This window comes from Notamacropus eugenii, chromosome 2 (assembly GCF_028372415.1).
Source record: "Notamacropus eugenii isolate mMacEug1 chromosome 2, mMacEug1.pri_v2, whole genome shotgun sequence".
Lineage (NCBI taxonomy): Eukaryota > Metazoa > Chordata > Mammalia > Diprotodontia > Macropodidae > Notamacropus > Notamacropus eugenii.
This window is the reverse complement of record NC_092873.1, coordinates 401,143,562-401,165,366: the sequence shown is the minus strand read 5'-3', so window position 1 is coordinate 401,165,366 and position 21,805 is coordinate 401,143,562. Positions and strand designations below refer to the sequence as shown.

The 21,805-nt window shown below is 35.5% G+C and overlaps 1 protein-coding gene across 1 annotated transcript in view; it reads right to left on the bottom strand.

The window, feature by feature from the left end:
• Positions 1 to 550: 550 nt before the first annotated feature.
• The window catches only part of FMN2 (formin 2), a 441,094-nt gene continuing 419,839 nt past the window's right edge, over positions 551 to 21,805 (bottom strand). The window contains exons 17-18 of the mRNA XM_072647566.1: positions 2,999 to 3,080; positions 551 to 831 (exon numbers count right to left, since the gene is read on the bottom strand). Coding sequence (XP_072503667.1) covers positions 805 to 831; positions 2,999 to 3,080 — 109 coding nt within the window. The 3' untranslated portion in view covers positions 551 to 804. The remainder of the gene's footprint in view (positions 832 to 2,998; positions 3,081 to 21,805) is intronic.

Here is a 21,805-nt window from a genome sequence, read left to right as displayed (position 1 = left end):
TGCAAAGACTATAGTACGAAGATTGGGAAAAGTTATTTTTTGTTTTATTTCAAAGCTGTTCCAAGAACAGGGCTGAAATAAGTCCACGAGAGCTTATAAGATCTGGAACCCCTTATCAGACTGTAAAACATCCACCTGAAAAGAATATTTTAGAGACTTTTTTGATCTTCCGGAGAACCTAGCCTATTGAGGGAATGAAGAATTCTGATAAGTACCTTGATTGACTAAGAAACAGGGTTGTTCTAGAATTAAAGGAATTACCAAATAGAGATGCAATATTTAATCACTGCTTTCAATGATAACATGTCATGAAAGGATAGGAAATGTATCCAAAAAATATGTCACTAGCCTGGAAAATTATCTGAGCTAAATCTATTGAAAACTTTTAGGCAATGATCAAGAAAAAATTGACTTTTAGCCAAAGATAGACTTCAAAATCAATGTGATAAAATGATTGTTTCATAATGAAGAATTAGATAACACTTGTCAAAATTTTGGGAATTCGATTCAAATAAAATTAAATAAGTGATTGCCGCAAAATGAGAACATATTGCATGTAATGCTTGTTTTTAATGTAAAAAGTAGTTTATTTTTCTGTGTCAATAAATTTAATTATTTTACTTTTATATTTACTTTGTGCACAGTACAGTGGAATTGATCAGTGAATCAGTCAAAAAAACAGAAACTAGACTTAGGTCAAAATGAGAAAACAATGATCCAAAAGATGCAGTTTCCTTTCCCTTCTAAATACATTGAACTTTGTTGATCTAGTGGCAATGATACGTCCATTCTGACTTTTGGTGGTCAAATTTTCATGCTTATCTTTGCTTTCTGAAAACAAACAGACAGAACAGGAAACAAAGTTAGACACGCACATTTTCAAGATGTTTAATGGTATCAGTCTTCCAATGTTACTGAGTACAACTCTTCTACCTGGAATAGATTCCAAGGAAGATACTACATGCCTTTTGTGGGCAAGCTTCTTTTCAGTGTTTCATTAGATTTACACAAACTACAGGGTAAGTGCTTCTAACGTTCAACTTTGGATCATAGAAAAAAAAGATGTTTTCACCACCACATGCCTCTGTCCCCAAATCAACCAGACTCTCCTCCAATTTTATGCATCATGTTTCTCCACAAGTCTCAGAGAAATGTGACTAGAGTTAAAGAATTAGTCAATGTTCCCTTTCACTCATGACCTTTTAAACATATATTTCGATTAAGGAAAGAAAGTACTGAAAAGAGGCTGTCTGCACAACACATTTCAAGCTGAAAACTGAAACTTGATCCAAATTAAATGAACTATGATTTGTAGAAATAGGAAAGAAAACAGTATTAGTAAGTAAAATATGACTCCTAATCATGCCATTTTTTTTCCTCCTTTCTAATCATATTCCATCTTAGGTTATTATAATAACTTGTCTTTATGGACAATGCTGGCAAAACTTAATTGCCAAAGTGTTTCAAATTTAGAAATATTCAGTATCTTCTGTCTTTGGGGGCATCAAATCATTTCCGAAACTTTATAATTCAATACTTCAATGATCTTATGGATGTGGATACTTCCTCCAACTCAACAGAAACTGGTACAATGGCAGAGACAATGATGAGATGGCAACTTCTCTATGTGGTCTCAATCTGTATGACTCTGATTCATATGCTCCATAGATCCCCCATGAAGAATGTAGGCATTGCAGTGGAGAGTTTTATGTGTTAACTTTGGATAAATATCAGTGTAATTCTTGAGTTATCCATCTCTTATCCATTATTCTTGTTTCCAGGCCTTCTCCTGATCATAAATTTCTAGGATGACTTCTTTTAAGCCATTTCTTTCAGTCAAGTTACACTTGGTAACTTACTGTAACCTTTTTATACCCAATGATTTCTTTCTACTGTTATTTGGGTTGTCTATAATTTCGATTCTTCAGAGACTATAGTGTTGTAGCCATACAGCAATCCTAGTAGAATAATTTAGTATTTGAAAAGATGAGTTTTGTTTTAGAAAACAGCTTATGATTCTTTAAAGGATTAATTTTCCAAATTTAATTCAATCTGCTGTGTTCCTTGTTCAGTCTGGGTCCAGTTCATTGTCCATTTGCAATGTCAGTCCAAGATATATGCCCTGATACACTAATTCAATGAATTATCCATTCAAATGCATATCATAGTCTGATTAAGACACATTCTTTATCCATTTGCTTTCTTTTTCCTGTGCGAAAAAAATTAGACCCAACTCTTTCAAGCAGTTGTGGATCTTATTAAGGAAGATCTATAGTGTTCTTGAGCTTGATACAATCAGTACAATGTGATATCTAAATAAAATCATCTCTTTATGATGAATCTCTTTTCCATAATCTAAATTTCAATAATTTAATTATCAGTTTGCACACTCCATAACATACACATTATACAAATTATTTGCTTCAGTGATAGTGGAGCAAACTTGTAAACTTAATGCTCCCTTTCCCCTGAATGATAATTTGTCACATTATTTAAATGGATCAAATAGGCAAGAGGAAAATCTTAACTTGGGTGGTTAAACTCAGCTCACTATCTGACATCTGTTAAGCAACCAACTTTGTAATGCCACTCCTGGTTCTGAATTTAGTTTTCATAGCCCCAGGCAAAGGACAACACTAGTTGGAATTTCCCATTTTTCTCCCTATCCCAATAAAGCTAATCAAATTGTAACATTTACTCTAACTTCAAAGGGAAGTCTGGAGAAAGTTTGAGAAACGGGTTCCCTTTTCTCAATGGTCTCATCCTCTTTTTCAGTCTGAAGATTCCGAACACTGTTTCCCCAGATCAGCCACAGCCTTCTGTCTGAGCTAAACATGAGCTAAGCATGAGCTAAACAAGAAACTCACAACCGATATCAGCATAAAGGGAAGAGAATGAAATAACAGACCAATTTAATTGTGTGTGTATTCTCATGTGCATTTTATGAGCAAGTTTTGAAAGCCATAGGTCATAAACAAAGAGTATGCTATATACTTACAATTCCAGAGTCATGTTTCGGCTTTATTTTATACAGAGATTTTTCTTTTTTCTGCCTACACACTTCCTCTGCTTCTTTTACTCTAAAGAGGGAGAGAACACATTTTGAAACACAGGCTGAAGAACAATAAACAATTCCTGTTCTAGCAAGTGAGAACTTTATGGCCAGTAAAAGCTTCAGAGAGGGGCTTCTAAGCCATATCCTAAAAGACACAATGGAAAGTTGTGCAAAATGGTACCTATCCAAAGTTATAAAGACAAAGTCCAAAATCTCCTTTTGGAGACAACATGTTAGAGTGACTTCTCCTTTGGCAAACCCAAGCTAGCAAATAGTAAGCTTTGGCAGATCCTACCAAGTTAGAAGTGTTTGGAATGTAATCAGCATTCGCTTTTGACCCTGTTTTTCAAACTTCATTCTCTGAAGAACAATCTTGGAAGGTTTTATCAAGAAGGTTCATACAATGTCTCTCATCTGGGAATGAATGAAGGAGCTTGAAGGAAAATTCAAACTTTAGCCTCATTTAAAGATTCCTTTTTCAAATTCATACATTCAGAAAATAGCCTTTTGGTTTACGAAAACTGAAAAAAAAAAGGTGTCCCTTTGATTGGGGAACAGAAGAAACTAACTTGCTGTTGAGGGATTAGTGGTGTGAATTTGGCCAAGTCACCTACTCTAGGCCTTAATTTCCTCATCTATCATATATAAGGATTAAACTAGATAATCTCCAACATTCTGGGCCTTGATACTCTAATGACCTATGAGTCTGTGAGGCTACTTTATGTTTAAAAGATCGTCTTTCTTTTTAGAACCATGCATACCGTGTTCCTGGAAAAATAACAACAAAAAGTCAGACACATCTTAACCAAATCCTTTTACGCAGCTCTAGAAGGCCAATTTATCCAAGAGAAATGTACAATAAATATACTTCTCAAATCCTGTCTGTGGCAAGGCTCTGGTGAAGGAATTCATCTTATATACAGTTGAATGAAACATTTACTTTTTACAATTCAATGAAACAAATACAGTCCAATATCAGTGGCAAGAAGATTAATGATACAGTATACATTAAAGCATGACAAATGGAAGCAATTTCTTTGGACATAAAAAGCCTGCTGGGGTTGATCTTGTTAGTAATTCCAGAAAATGATGACAATTTAGAAGACACTCCATTGTTGTTACTTTTATTACTTTCTACCCAAGCAATAAATTGTCTTTAATCCTCCCTCTAAACATTTGCAGAAGAAGAAAAAAAGTTTCTTTATAACAAGCTAATGATTGCAGAGACCACATTTTCCCCTGAAATAGCTACCAGTAAATTTAAGTTGAAGTATTTGGATGAAACGTTAAGAGAAAACTTTTTGTGCGCTTAGTCAAAATCCTGTAGATCTCTCTATTAAATTCACTTTTGACTCTTTAAAAACATTTTTTCTTTTTCAAATTTTCCTGGCATTTAAAAATATATCTCACAAATTTTTTAAATAATCTGAAAATCCTATCTTTTTTCTATTTTTTCTAATTTTTTTCTAATTTTCTATCTTTTTTCGTTCATTCTTTAAATATAGATGGCTACTTGTGAACAATTGAGTGTAATGATAAAGATTTTTTTTCATTTCACTCTAAACTAATAGAGAAATTCCTATGTAGCAGAAACATTTTGAGGTTTTAAAAAAAGAGAGAGAACCAGAGATGAGAAAGATGGTAATAGGCTTTTATAAAGCCTTCTCTTTTACTTGGGCTGGATTGATTAGAATTGCCAGAACCAAAAGTTCAAATATAGTCTAGTTTGCCTATACTCTTAAACTAGGCAATATTTTCATGTGAATTAGCATAGTCAGGACCCCAGTAAAGCCAGTTTTTTTAAACTGTGTCATGTAGCCATCCCATGGATGTGTCCCATGGAATATACAAGTTTTCATAAAATTGTGATAAAAAAGCTTGATTAATTTGGGCTAATTGGAGGTGGTAGGAAGAGATGGAACCAATATGAATGAACAAATTATGAGAAAAATATTTTTAAAAGATATGAATTTTTTTTGAAATTTTGTTTGAAAATTTGAAAATTCTGAAATTTGTTTGAAAAACACTCTAATTCAAACTATCTGCTATGAATAGCTTAAATTTATAAAGAAAAGCATTGATGTTCAGATCAATTAATTAAGCACATATTAAGACAAAAACAAAAGGAGACTCAGTAAACTGAAGGCGCTTACATTCTAAATAAAAACAATCAGATACACAGCTAATATGCTATCTCTAAAAATAAGCTTTTTAAAAGGAACCCTATGCAACCTGATTAATGTTATTAATTTGATTAGGAGCAGGGAGTAGGAAAAATCAAAGGTTTACAAAATGGGAAATTTAGATACAGAAGAGTGCTGGGGAAAGATTAAAGGCAGAAGTTTTATGGAGAAATTAAAACCAGTTACTAGCTGTGATTTTTGAGCTTCCTGTAGAATATCCACATGGCAATAGATGTCTCAAAAGAGAGGTACGGGATGGAAAACTACATTTGGGAGTCCACTGCTTAGGACATACTTGAAGTCCTAGGTGTCAATGATATTGCCAAGGGGGAGATTATAAAGGAAGGAGAGGGACAAAAATATTAAGAGGTCAGTGAGTAGATGAGGAACCATACACAGTACCTGGCACATGGTGAGTATTTAATAATAGCTTGTTGGGTGGTTGACTGATTATTTGATTGATTAACTAAATGATACAGGGAAAGAATGGCATGAGAAGACCTAGGAGATTGTGGTGCCTTAGAAGCCAAGAGTAGGAAGGGTTGTCCACCATGTATTATATCCTGTATGGAGGTCAAGAAAGATGTGGGTTGGAAAAAACACCTTTGCATTAGGTGATTAACAGGTCATTGGCAGCCTTAGAACACTTTTAGCACAATGGTCAAAAGCCAGATCCCAAGGGTCCAAAACAAGGTTGGTTAAGGATCAAATGGAAGTATTCAGTTGCAGACAACATTTTCAAGAAGGTTAGCATAGATATAGAAGAAAAAGTTTGGACATTAGGGGTTAAAAAAAAGGCTTTCATTTTCTCAAAATCTGTGATTGAATATTATCACTTTATATGAATAAAAAATAATGGTTTAAAAAACTTATTTAAAGCTGGCTCCTATTATTACTCTCATTCCTAGCATTCAAAAGCTCCAATTATTAATTGCCCAATGCTTAATTGGACTGGTTTCCTTCCAAAAACAAACCTTCAAATTTCTTATCTGTATAGTGAAATCAGGCCTGGTTCTCTGAACTGAATTTAGCAGCAGAGCAAATGGTTCCAACACATCAGGGCAATATATAATAAGAAGTGAAATTTGGATCAAGACTAAAGAAGCTAAAAGATCGAAGATGTTACATCACATGTAGGACTATGGAAGATAAAGACAGAAATTCAGCATGGCTTTGTGCTGATAAAGGGAGGAAAAGAGTAAAATAGGAGCTGTAATAACATAAGAAGAGAAAAAGAGATACCATTCTATTTTACAAAGACAATATCACCCAGCATTCTACTTGACCAAAAACTTCAGAACTGGGGGTAGAAAAAACATAGGAGGTAAACAATGTACATTATAAAAGGAAGACAAAACCTATAAATCAAAGAGACACTTTTTGCCTCCATGAATGCCTAGTTTAGATCTTCTGCAGGTATAGACCAACCATCACCTCATCCTCCCCAGGCAAACCTCTGTGAATCTGTGAAAGAGAGCCATCTTCTCCCTCAGAGATAGGATTGATAGGAAGCAAAGGAACCAGAGGCTAAGTCCCCTATAAACAATGTCAGTCAAATTAATCTCTTCCTAAATGGTAAAGACAAGATCAGATATCTGCACTTGGTGAACTCATTTTTCTATTCAAATCAACAGTACTTTTTAAAGAAAAAATAAATCAACACTGTACAGCATTCTGGGGGGGGGTGTATACACACACATGTATGTATGTATGTATGTATGTATGTATATGTATATACATACTGTCCCTTCCCCAAAAATGCTCACATTCTATTGAAGGGACATAAATGTACACAGAAAAGTATATACAAAGGAGGTATACATGAAGTAAAGAGAAAGTCTTCTGGGTTTCTTTTTTTGGCAAGAGGAAAAAGAGAAGAACATTAACCAGTGGAGGGATCAGGAGATGTTAATGTACAAAAGTGGCACCTGAATTAAGCACTGAGTGGAATTAGAGAATCCAAGAGACCAGGTTGAGAAAAGACAGTATTATAGCTGTGGGGTGCAGCCTGCCTCAAAGCGGGAGAACAAATGCTACTCAGATATGTGGATCTCCGATGCACTAGGATCTGGCTGAAGGGGGGGAATTGAGGAGTAGCCAGTACACATATAGGCTGCAGTGTCAGCAGGCTGAAGTGTGGACCTCAGAGACAAGGGAGAGCAGCAAATTGGAGACAGAGATATTATCCCGAGCAGCAGCAGACAGTAGAGGGTGGGTAGAAGTGTGGACCCCAGCAACAGCAGACAATAAAGGTGATCCTAGAGGCCATGGCAGAAGAGTGAGCACTGGCAAATGGAAGGCATACTGTAACTCTTTCTGGTTGTAATCTCAAACTGATTTGGCCCACCAGCTGCTCTTCCAGAAACCTGTTCATCATGGAGATCTGCTTCAGCTTTGGTACTCAAACCACCTCAGTACTTTCCTCTTGCTTTTCCCCTCTGATTGGAGATTTGGAAAGGAGAACAAATAACTCCTCAAACCTCTCTTTATAGAGGATTTAGAAATCTCAGCCAACTCTTCATTTGCTACCAGCTGCTCTGCTTGCTTTTAACTCCACAAACATCATGTCCTCAAGCTAGGCACTTCCTAATACACCCTCCTCCTTCTTTTTCAGCTTTCTTTTGTGTACAGTCTTCCCTCACTGGATTGTAAGGTCCTTGTGGGTCAGGGACCGTCTTTTTCTTATTTGTAGCCCCAACATTTAGCACAATGCCCATTTAGTGCAGTTCAACACACAGTTATCCTTGTGTAACTTCAATTGCTCCATAGAGGACTAAGAGGAGGCACTGTTGAGAGGGGACTTGCTTTCTGACAGCAAGGGGGAGATTTAAGTGTTTCAACAGTCCCCACAGAAGGACCATAATAGAGGTCTCTTACGGGATGAAGATTTTTGTATTGCCGTTTCCTTCCTACTGCCACATAGTCAGTCTGCCAGTCAGTCAGTCAGTCTCTCTCATATCATGTACAGGTAAGTCACTCCTAAGTCAGTTTTCTATTTACAGTTAGACTGACTTCTTAGAGTAAAGATCAACATTTTTACAAAGCTAAAGTAATAAAAATGAGAAAACAATATGGTATAATGAATATCACACAGTTTTTGATCTTCTGTAAACGTTTAATTTATATTTGTTCCCACTGGCCTACCACATACTACCAGAGCAACTGAACAGAATTATCTTGGCATTTTTACTATAAATGAAACCAGCAGAAAGAAGAAAGTTGCATTTAAATGAAAGGATGATTCACAGGTTGTTCTTGGAGAGGCAAAGAAAGGCATTCATAGAATTGGCTTTATGATCTGCTGCAAATCAGCAAGGAACATATTGCAGAGTTCGTTATAAATATGTGCTGAAAGACAAATCTGAAAAGAATCACAGCTTATTCCCCAACATTTGTTTCAGAGAATGAAAAGGTAGAGAAATTCCACAAGAACTTGATAAGATCCTCCAAATTATTTCAATATATATTTTGATACTTGGTGCCTTCAATGGAAAAATGGATTGCAAAATGCTTTAGAAAATATGGATCCAGAACAAGAAATGAGAAAGACCAAAGACTTATTGATTACACAAAAGCTTTGCATTCATACTTCAGGAATACCTTTTTTAAGAAAACAATGAGAAGGTACTAGATGTGTGCATTAAATAATATTGTAAAAATTACATTGATTTTAATAGATAAGAAATGACAATACTGATGTGGGAGCCATACCCAAAATTAACTATCTAGGCATAATCATAGCAGTGATTTTTTGAGCAAGAATTAACCTCTACAACATAATTAAAATGGCATGCAATGGTAATAGCCCTCTGTTGACTACTCTCTCAATTTATATTCATACAGATGGGTTGATTTCCCAGAGGGTAGGTACTGCCTTGAGGTTCAAAAGGTACCCTGTGGATGCTCACTTCAAAAACAATAGCTCTTTAGTTCTTACTAGTATGTTTCCTAGTTCAGAGCAAAGGTATTTACTAAGATGGTACAGTAAACAGATGAGTTAAAAAATATTCCCCTCAAAATATGGTGGAGAGAGTGAACGCAAATGTGTAGTGAGACATATGGCCAAGGCTATTTATTCCTTAAGTAATGCTGGGTCTTGAGATTTTTTTCTCTACTGTTATTGTTCGCTCTTAGTTTTTTAAGAGGCCCATTGACATTACAGGGTAATATCTTGACTTGCACATGAATTGGATTTAAGTGAGGCAGAGTTGCATAAAGTCAGTCTCAATCTCTTCCAGAGTCACTAAAGTCCAGTAGTGAGGCAAAAGTCAAGATGACTGGTGATGGCCTGGAATGCAGCAGATGACCTTGGAGTCTTCCATGTCTGTCCAAGCTCTAAGCACTTCACAGAACTTGCTTCAGCTGCCTCATAGCCATTGAAACAAATTGTTCTCATCTACCCATTCATGAGGGGGAAGTCTTCGTATGTTTGGGGTAGACACTTGCCTAACTCACTGATAGGTTTGAGGTCTGATTGTTACCCTCAACCTGGTTTAGCCTCTCTGCTGAGATGGTTTACTGGAGTGTGGCTGTTGTGCATGCTACAGCTTCTTGGAGCCATAGGTAAGAGTTGGATTACAAATGGACACAAAAAGTAGATGAGCAAGTCTGAGAAGGGCTCAGCAGCCTTCACACCAGAGGTGTCCTACCTTTATATTTTCTCCCAGTTAAACATTTGATGGACAGCTAAGTGGCATAATGAATAGAGGAGTGCTGGGCCAGGAGTCAGGAAAGACCTTCCTGAGTTCAAATCTGGCCTCAGACCATTACTAGTTTTGTGGTCCTGGGCAAGTCACTTAACCCTGTTTATCTCAGTTTCCTCATTTGTAGAATCAGCTGGAGAAGGAAATGGCAAACCACTCCAGTCTCTTTGTCAATAAAACCCCAAATGACATCATAAAGAGCTGGGCATGACTGAAAAATGATTGAGCAACAATAAAAAACATTTGAATGTCCCAATCAAATCAATGGGAGTGCTTTTTTAGTAAAGGTCACATGTAACAGTTCAAAAACAGCCTGGAAATGACCATTTTCCTATCAGGATACAGGTTGACTGTATGTAGCTGGTGGACCTGGGAATTGCACTCACTTACAAATTTTTATAATTAGCCATCATTTTGCAATATACCTAAGTGTTATTCCCTCTTATGCAAAAGCCTGATGAAAGCCAGATTTTCAGAAAAATATAAAAGCCTCCTCTCCTTGAGGGAAACCTGGTCCCTAGAGCACTCCTCAAAAATGTGGAACTCTTCCCACAAGAATTAGGGATCAGAAGTAAACTAGAAGTCACTCCCCCATCCTTTAAGTAAGAAATTAAACTGTGCTGGGTAAAAATTCCTCTGGCTCCCCGTAACACAAAGGGCACCTGAAATTTCCCCAGACATCTGCAACACATACATATATTAGTTAATATACAAAATGCACCTTGAATATTTTAGATTCCTTTATACCCTGACGATGTTTTTCCCAGCTCTTTTCTCTTTCTGATTTCTCTCTTTCAATTGTTTGCTTTATCTATTAAACATACCTTCACTTGGGTGTTCTGAGAAATACTCATGTTAGGCTTGTCTCAATTCTCTTCTTGCTTAATTTTTTTTCTCCAATTCCATCATCTAACTTTCTTAAAGGTCAAGAACAAAGGGCAAGGTCCTTGTAGAAATGATAGTAACCAAGGTTTTGATGCTGAAGGAGTCAGCACTAGACCAGAAACGAAGGATATAATTTTTTTTAAGTTGCCAAGTATTACTTTCAACTTAGTTCTGATGGAATGCTTTCATATCTGAAGCTAATAGAATTAATAAATGGGGATTCCTCTCTTGTATTGGTAGTACCAAATGGCTACTGAGCTCTCTTCACTCCTTCAAGTTCTGTGATTCTGTGTGTTTAAAAAAAAATCAATGACAGACGTTTTTATTTTTTGGCTCTGAGCTTAACTCACTGATAAGTGTGGAATTTCAATTTCTGATTTTGCCATCCTCAGTACAAAGAAAACTTTTTTTGAAACAAGGAAGAACAAAATAAACTTTTTAAAAAGTACCAAAAATATATCTTTAAAAACAAGGCATTTTGACAGTATAAACTGGTGACATCTTATGTGTCAATGAGTAAAAAGTGGATGAGTTAGATTTACTTTAAATTATCAAATGTTTGCCCAATGCAGCTCATAGATTTTTCTTTATAGAACTTTGTTTAATTAAGGAGAAACTGAGGGAACTATAATGGAATCCAAGACATTTAAGAAATATTGCTATTTCTTCAGTAATATAAAGACGAGAAGATAATGAATCATTTAGCTTTGTCCAACCTAGTCACTAAGGTCATAGAAAAGTAAAAAGTTACGGTGAATTGGAGAGAAATTTGATATTGAAAGACTAAATTTATATTATAAATCCTATAAAATCTTGAATCTTCCCTAAGATATTTCTCTACTTCAATGCAGACCATGGGCTAGGGGAAATAAAACCTAAAAAGGAGAACAAAAATAACTCAGTTATTTAGAAAGCAAGATGAAAAAGGAACTTCAGAATTTTCAACTCTCAACCATCTCTGCAGGCATTATCCTGAGAAATTTTTTACTCCTTGGCCAATTTGTCTATCCTCATGAGATATGGCATGCTGCCAATCACCTCCATCATCCAACAAGGATGTAGTCATGGAAAGAAAATTAGACTGATGTGAACCTAAGAATTATATCATGGAGAAGGTTAGAAGGCAAATTAGTGTACCTGTATATAAAATACACAGTGTGTAAACATATATATGACATATTTGTAACATGCATATAACACATATAATACATATATGTAATATATGTATAAAATCAGAAAATATGTATCTATATACATTTCTATCACATATAACTCTTCATGACCCCATTTTGGGCTTTCTTGGCAAAGATACAAAGATTTCCTTCTCCAGATCATTTTATAGATAAGGAAACCGAGGCAAACAAAGTTAAATGACTTGCCCAGGGTCACAAAGCTAGTGAGTGTCTGAGGCCAGATCTGAACTCAAGGAGAGGAGTCTTTCTGACTCTATTCTGAGTATTTTATCCACTGATCACCTAAGCTGCCATAAATATGCATATATACACACACACACATATATATATCTGTATATACATATGTATAAGTATATACGGATATATATACTTACATACATACATATATCAGATTATCTCCCCCATAACATGAATAACTAATAGGTTACAAGCTTCTTTAGGGCAAACATTGTTTCATTGTCTAGCAAAATTATTGACCGATATTCTCTTGAATTAATCAAAGTTAAATAGCATACTGTGTGAAGCGTAAACAGATTCCATATAGTCAAATGAGATTTGTCATTTTCACGATAACTACAGTTCACGTATTAAACAGAAACCCATTATTTTATATTTCTCCTGAAAACTGAAATGAACAACAAAAAAACTACCCATGTTTAAATTATGTAGTTTTTAAAAATGTTTTCAGAGTATCATCTACGTGATGTCTTTGAGCTTCACTACTGCAGGCATCACTATCATCCGCATTTTATAGATGACAAAACTGAGGCTCAGAAAAAATATACCGATTTGCTTGTGCTAACTAGTAAAAGATAGATACAGGACTTGAAGCAGGTCTTCCCAACTCCAAATCCTGTATCCTAGAAACCCTATGCCATGCTGCCTTCCCAAATGGGCTTTAAAGGAATTAGGAATTATTGAAGTTGCATTTAGGGGAAAAATTGTTGATTCCATTGGGAGTGTATGGGAGATATATAGCAACGATAACAGAATAATATCTTACTATCTCCGAAACTTTGGAAGAGATAACTGGTCAAATCAGTTGTTTCACATTTGTGAAGATAATGACCTTTGTTTGATCTTTGAACTTCAATACTTTATCTTATCCATTTTGATGTAAATCTTTCTCAAACATATCATATACTTCTCTGACTTCTTGAGAAGAATTACTGAACATCATTTAATGAGTCCTTGATGACTTCTCTTTATGAATTTCCCCTAATATACTGTATTGTTCTCTGATTCTTTCAGGAGCTACTGAAACACTAGTCTGCTTATCCAGTACTAATGACTGAACTCAGTCTGCTTTGGTAGTTTTGTACCTGCTTTTATATTTTTCTGTTTCAGGCTATATATCAGCTGTAGGTTATATATCTGCTCTCACTCTAAGTGATTTTTTTCTAATATCATTTTTTTATTCCATTTCTTTCTATAATCCTCTACCCTCTCTTCCCCATCCTATTCTTGTGTGCGCTTTAAATCTATGCCAATCTGGAAAACTTATATATGCAATAACTACATTGGTTTGAAATTTATATTAAATAAGAATTAAGGGAATTATAACATGTATTTTAAGTCTTTAATAAATGTTTACTGAATTGAATTAAGAAAGAACTCTCCACCACAGATGTACATTGAGTGTCAGCTATCTCAAGATTTTATTCTTTACCTCTAGAAGGCTGGTAATGTCAGTCTGCCTTGCAAATAAAGGGGGATTACTGTAAATCTAGCTATGATGGTCAGACTGTCAACATACTTACACAGCTGTGGCATCCATAAAGATAGAAAACTGCACAGATATGAACTCAAAATCTTGAAATCCAAGTTTATCAAGGAAACATGACACCACTACTGGTCATGGCAGACTTTTATGTTACAACAGAAAACTTTCTGACCAGCTAGTAATGCTGAGAAGCTAGGGAGCAGCCCATACAGCTAATCAATCACTAAACTGACCTGATATTGTGTAATCCAGACAAGAGATCATCAGGAAAGAAGCACAAAGTCTTTAATTGTTAAGATTTAACCATAAAATTGGTTTAAAAAAAACATACACAAACAGCCTCTCCCCTAGTTTTAAACCTAACTCAAGAGACTATAGACTATTTTCAATACACTTTGGGGGTACATTTTTTCCCTCATGAGAATACTCTTAAGTAGAAATAGCTTTACCTAATTTGGGGGATTGGTAGCATAAGAAAGTAAGTTTATGAAACAGAGAACATTTCCCTTTAAGATGGTCATTTTTTTTAAAGAATAATTAAATAGAATAAAAGTCAGCATCAATGTAGAGTTGGCTCAAACTAGCTAATGTGAGTGTTTGGTACTTTATCTTTGATATCTTATAGAGCAAAACAAAGATTCTCAAATTCCATTCTTAGTAACATTTGCAGTAAGGGTTAATCTAAACAAAGAGAATACTTTCTTGTTTCTGTCCTAATAAAGTTGTGTTTTTTTTTCCCTCTGTACTTTCCCTCCCTACCCCCAAACTCATTTATTGTCAGGCAAACATACACAAAATGTTCAACATGATTAACTTTAAGGACAGTTTGCAAGATGAATAAGGGAGATACACTTTGGCACAGATACAGGAAAAAGAAACCAGACATCTCTGCAGTCAGCAGGCAGAATAATTTTTATCAGCCTTCTATACCAAATGCCAGGCTGGTCACAGCCTTATCAAAATAGTTGATATGCTCCCTCATCATTCAATCTGATTAGAAAGGCCATTTTTTAACCACTAAACATTCAATAATTTTGTCTAAATACATGTCCATAGTAGACAAATGCATTTCCTAGTGGCTCCTTTTGCGTTTAGTGGAAAGACCTTAAGACATCATTGAAGTCTACCAGCCTAGGACCAATTTAAACTGTGTAGAGCTGAAATGGACACGTGTATTAGGTATTAGTAAAGTAGTAGGGATTCTAACAGTCTCTTCCAGCACAAGCTAAGGGTAGACACTATTATCATTCCAGCTGACAAGGCACTTCTGTGAAAGTTTACACCATCCTGTCTATGAATTTGAAATTGTGAAACTGAAAAATGGAAGGGGGGATGGGGCACAAGGGGAGTGAGGTCAGGGCAGCATGCTTGAGTTTTATAACTGGGTTTTTCACTAGCTAAAAAGACAGTGATGGAGACTTGCAGGATAAAGAAGAGTATTTCAAAGTTGCCTCTCAGTCTGAAACACAATGATAATGGAATAAAAGTTCACCCCCTCCTTTTCTTAAATACAGGGAATTAATTAGAGAATTTGTATTTTTTTCCTAACAATTATGACTTCTAAAATTTTCCGATTTGTAGTTGAGTTTCCACGTCTCATCAGTGAAGGTCTGAGCCATTTGACCAAGAAATATACGTGATCACCTCAAATGATTATAGGTAGAAATTTAAATTTAATGAAGTAAGCTCTAGGTGTCATAGTGGATAAAGTGATGGGCATAGAATCAAGAAGACTCATCTTAGTAAGTTTAAATCCAACCTTAAACACTTATTAGCTGTGTGATCTTGGAAAAGTCACTTAACCCTGTTTGCTTCAGTTTCTTTATCTATAAAATGAGTTAAAAAAATGGCAAACCACTCCAGTATCTTTGCCAAGAAAACCCCAACTGAGTTCAGGAAGAGTCTGAATCTGTCTGAAAAATGACTGAACTGAGTTGAACTTAAAACTCTGGAGTCATAAGTAAAACCCTCAAGCTTCTGTATGTGTTCTATGAGCCATGAAGTGAGGAACAAGTTATGATTCAGTAAGGGATGGCAAAGGTTTTTATGTGGATAGGAAAGACATAATGGTATACTTGTTTCCTTCAAAAAATGATTCCCACACTAGATCATTGTGGCCAAATTTTATAAAATATTTCCTTGGTCCAGGCAACAAATCTTAATTCCAAGATCAGGATAAATGAATTGAAAAATATTTTCATGTTATCTGTTTTAATATATCTCATTATTTCTTACCTGACTGCTCTCCTAAATGGTCTCAAGAAACTTATTTTACTATAAGATCAGATCAACTCTGAAACTCACACCTCCTCAGTACCACTTGTCCTTGGGTCCCCTCTTTCCCTCTGATGGAAATGTCACAAAACATGGTTTTGTGTATGTTGTATCATCCCTATTAGAAGGTAAGCTTCTTGAGAACAGAAAATATGTCTTTTTTTCATTTTTTAAACTCAGCATCTAGTAAGCAGTTGATAATTATTCGTTGAATTGAACTCATAAACTACATTGATAGAAATGTATTGTCCATATCAAGAACAATTATAATTTGATTTTATATTGTGCTGGACAGATAGTACCTGCAACAATATAAATAGCTTGTGCTGCTGTACTTCAAGACAGACACTGGATAGTTTGAGACAACAATAGAATGGGCTACCTTGATAAGCAGTGAGGTCCCTAACACTGGAAGTGCTCAAGCAGAGGTCAAATGACTATCTCAGACGCTGGAAAAATGCTGAAGCTATTTGCTGCACTGAGAAGGAGTCTAAATTAAACGGTGCCTATTGTTCTTTCTAAATTTCAAATAATATAGATTCTATTAAACATAAAAAAAAATCTTAACACTAATGCCTTTGGAGAAAGGAAGAGGATAATTACAGTTCTCTAGCTAAGGATTTAAATGAATAATATGGCACCAGAAACAAGTATTAGATCTTAGTGTTTTGATGTAGATGGCTAACTTGCTTCAGTGATTAAGTTAAATCAGTCATGTCTTCCTTCTATTAGGATGCATGCACCTCGAGGGCAAGAATGATTTTCTTTTTCCATTATGTCTTTTTTTCCCTAATGCCTAACAAGTGCTTTATTCACAGTAGGTTCTTAAAATGCACTTGAGGACTTATTCCTTGTAAATATATATTGGAATTATTTAGCCTTAGATCATGGCTGATATTTTCTTTATGTGAGAACTGGAAAAACAAAGAAGGGTTTTACTACATACAATTGAATTTATGACCATAATAGACACATTGCTATAAAAAAAATATCCCATTAGGAAACTTACAGGAACCAAGAGTGATTTAAGCAGAACCAGGAAAACGATACACATTATGAGCACAATAATGGAAGTGGAAGTGGAAGAGAATGCTATATAATTACAATGACCAAGCTTGTCCTCAAAGCCAACATGAGAACCCCCATTTCTTCTTTGCAGAGGTGGGAAACTGTGGATCTGGGGTAGGATCAATGGATTAGTTTCACTGAACTGCTTACTTCCCCCATCCCTCTTTCATTTTTCTGTTTTATAGCTTCAAGGGATAGCTCACTGGATGAGAGAAGGAGGAGGAGGCATATTCAGAAATGGAGATCATGTAAAAAAGAAATGATATCAATAATTCAAATAAAATGTTATCGATAAATCAAATAAAATGTTATAATTCACCATCCTCTTCATTTTTATTTTTTTAAACTAAATTTAGTCTCAGGAGACTTTTTCCTGAAGAATTCATATTCATTATTAGTCTGGATTAAATCCTCATAAGAATGATGGACATTGGCTATGCCTTAGACCTGATCCAAGTAGTAAAACAAAATTCAAAGGTTCTTCAATTACACAATAATATAGGGGATCTGTCCTTAAAATTGTTCACTGGCCACACAAGATGGTCAAAATAACTGTAAAATCATATCTGACAACAAAACTCATTTTTTATTATGGGAGAATAGTTTTGTTTGCTACATTTGACATTTTGCAGGCAAACATATTTTTACAATTACCACCTGCATTGAAATCTTTTCAGGAACTTAGTGTTTCTTGGCATACACTCTAGTAAAGGTTTTGGTTACTGCTATTAAAATATAAAGTTAAGATCTGTTGGTGCTTAGATTGTGGTTTTTGTTTAGATACTGTTCTGGTATGGGTGCCATGTCTAGATACCAGAGTTTCCTTTCTTTGGAGATAATTTATTTTGGTATGCTCACGAACTGATATGGCAATGGATTTGAAAGAACTTTGTCAACTTCCTTTATCCATGAAGTTTCTAAAGAGGCATAACTATGCCATGCATATGCAATATTCTAGAAGAATCTAGCCTTTTATAGAGGCTAGGAAATAGCTTAAATGGCCACTGAACGTTTACCCCTGTAGTATCATGGTTTTAACGTGCATTTTTTCACCAAAAAGATATCCATCATTTTCACTCTTTTCATTCATCCTTAATTAAAAATTGAGTGTAAAGCCACAGAATTTCAAAGTGAAGAAGGATTGTAAAAATAAACTAGTCCTTTTCCCTTAGGAAGGGAAAAATCCTCTACAGTCTCACTTAGTGGTAAGAAGTTGCTTTAACCTTATTTCTGCTTCTAATGGTACAAACTGATTTGGAAAAGCAGACATAACACCGGGGCATATTTTATTGCTCTGAAATTTAAAACACAGATGGAATGCCTTTGTACAAGATTTAGATGACAACTGTAGTTTGGTATCTGTCACAGTTATATTTCACTCGTCTCTTATAATGTAGCAGCTTTTAATTGTAAACATGCAGTTAGAGGAAAGAGAATAAAAACCTTATCAGAGTATTATCTGAACTAGACAATAAGCTCTTTGGGGCCAGGGAACATACCATCTACTCTTTTTTTTGTGATTCCACTAGTGACTAATATGGAACGCAAGAGTAGCTCCTAAATAGAAAGGGATTATCACATGCTCTCTAGATTGCTGTCCTCCTAAAGAGACAGGGATAACACTAAAGCAAGGATATGAAAAATATTTTAGTGGTGGGAAATCCCCCTGTCTCCCCAAAGAATAAATGTAAATGGCATGATCTACTTGGTGCAGCGCGACCACACTATGTAACCCATCACACTAGACTCACCCACTCTGAGATAACGAAGACAGCAAAGAGTAACAGATAAAAGCAAGATGAATATTTTGGAGAAATTTTCACTCAAATAGAAATATTGAAATGGTAAATTTCTCACCAAAATATTCAAGAGGCCTATTTTTCCATTGTTCTGCCCCCTCCTCAAGTACTAATTGAAGTCAATTAAGTATCATTTATGGGAGGAGTTGTTCATTTTATGCTGTAATCCCTGCAGTAACAAAAAGGGACCGGAATATCGTAGTAATAAGATAGGTCTAGAGAAGAAGGGTCACTATTTATTGACCGGGCTGGGGGGGGGGCGGTGTTTGCTATTATTTACTGTTTGCAAAATATTTATCTTATTCATAAAATCTGGAATCAAGCCAGCAAATGCCAATGCGAATGTCTTAAATCCTGAACCAACAATCTGAGATGAATGAGAAGGGTATAGGGAGAGATGCAGTTATGGTGAAGAAATGCTCTCCATTTTTATATTAGATCTATTAGACTGTCAGCATTGTCCTACTGAGTGCTACAAGCTGGGGCATCCTAGAGTCAGGATTTTGGTAGGAAGAAAGCACAGGTTTGAACAGAAGGAGGAATAAAGAATAGAGAGAGATCCTGAGCTTGGAGGAGCACATAGTTCAGTGGAGAGGGTTCATTTTGGCCCAGATAGATTGCAACATCTTGGGACTATGTGGTCTTCAGAAAGATGGGAATGTTATTGCTAGTTTAGGGGAACAGAAGAGAAAAGTCAACTTCACAAAAAAAAACATAAGCCATTTGTGTCAAGTGGTCAGTAAATTTGCTTCAAGTAAAAAACAACACAAAAACACCAACCAAGAGAAAACATAGATTTAATAATGAGAAGCAGTTCCCAAAGTCAAATATCTTGTCAAGGTCAATACACAAAAACCAAAGTTTAAAGTAGAACTCATTGGCTAAAGTTTTCCTTATCCAGATAGTTCTAGGGCAAAAACCAGGTTTCTAAGATGCCACAATTAGAGTAAAGGAGATTCCTAAATTTCTTACAGATGGAAGTTCAGGAGGACTTCATTAGAAAGAGATCCACCTTAAGGGTGGGACTCATACTTAGTGCTAAGGACTAAGGAAATAGATTCTACAAGAGACTGGAAGGTTACTACTTTCCAAATAAGGAATGGGCTGGCTAACTACAAGGGAAATGTCCAATAGAAGCAAGAGGTCAATCAGGAAGGATAGATGGAACTAATTAGAAACAAAGCTTATTATCTGGTAAGATTGTATGGAGAACCATGCCTGTAAAAAAAGAATTTTATATATATATATATATATATATATATATATATATATATATATATATATATATACACACACACACACACACACACACACACATATACATATATATGTATGTATATATAGGATAATATATATACACACATAACACACACATATGTATATATACATACATTCTCTCTACATATATACATACATATATATATGTATGTATATATATATATATATATATATATATATATATATATATATGTAAGTCAAGGAAATGACTGAAATGACACAGGATTCTCCTAAACCCCAATTAGTTCAAAGGGTATTTGACCAAAAAATCCTCTCTTCAAAAGTCCTAAATAGTTGCCTGATCTCTGCTTGAAGACTTTCAATGACAAGCAATTCACATCTCCTGCTCTATAATTTTCACTTAACTAGAAGTTGAGAGACATTGATTCAAGTCTTGGTTCTTCTGTGAACTAGCTGTGTAACCTTGGGCAAATCACTTCATTTTCTCGAGTAATGATTTCCTCATCTGCATAATGAGTAATTTGGACGAAAAGTCCCATACAGCTCAAATAGTTTATAAACCTGTTTGAAGAAAGTTATCATGTCCCTTCCTATGTCCTTTAATTCTCCAGGATAAATATCCTCAGTTCTTTCAACCAATGAATGCCTTTAAGTCTCCTCACTGTTTTGACTGTCTTCTCTACAGCACAATGGACAGGTAGGTGGCACAGCAGAAAAATACAGTGTCAGATTGGGAGTCAGGAAGACTCCTCTTCCTAAGTTCAAATCCACCTTCAGATACACTAGCTGTGTGACCCTGGACAAGTGACTCAACCCGGTTTGTCTCAGATTCCTCATCTATAAAATGAGCTGGAGAAGGAAATGGCAAACCACTCCAGTATCTTTACTAAGAAAATCCCAAATGTGTTATGAAGAGTCAAACCTGGCCAAACAACTGAACAAGGTACTGTGACAAGAAGTAGATACACATTAAACATGTGATTTGTTTCTCCAAGGCAGAGTATAGTGATTAGAGATTATCTTCCTAATCCTGGGCTATCAGTGCAGCTATAAATCACATTAACTCCATGTCATATTGATGATTTATGTTCAACGTGAAACTTCAATCCAAAATGAAGAAATTAGCAATCCCCACTCCACTTCCACCACCTCCTCTTTGTCCCTTTCCTAGCCCTTTACCACCACCAAGAATTTGGGATTAGGTAGCTGATCTTTCCAACCAAAGGGTAGGGTGATACTTTTATCTTTACCAAATTTTATCTTATAAAATCTGCAGTCTCAATAGAGACATATAGTCTTAGAATCAGGAAGATCTGGGTTTGAGTCCCATTTCTGACAGATACTGAATAGGTCATTTAATCTCATAGTCTATTAGAGCAGGTGCTGACAGGCATCATTAGAGAGAGTTTCTTAAACCAATTAAAGAACAGGGGGAGAGGGCAGAGGGTAGGACAAAGAAGGGGAAAGATTTGGCTTATTGCCCTAGCCTAGGTCTCAAACATTTTTGGCTGAGGACCACTTTAAACTCTTAAAAATAATTAGTACTCTTCTCCAAAGAACTTCTGTTTATTCAGGTTACATCTAGGAATGTAATAGTGCAGCGGATAGAGTGCAGGGTCTTAAGTCAGGAAATCTTATCGTTCTGGGTTCAAATCTAGCCTCATATACTTCCTAGCTGTGTGA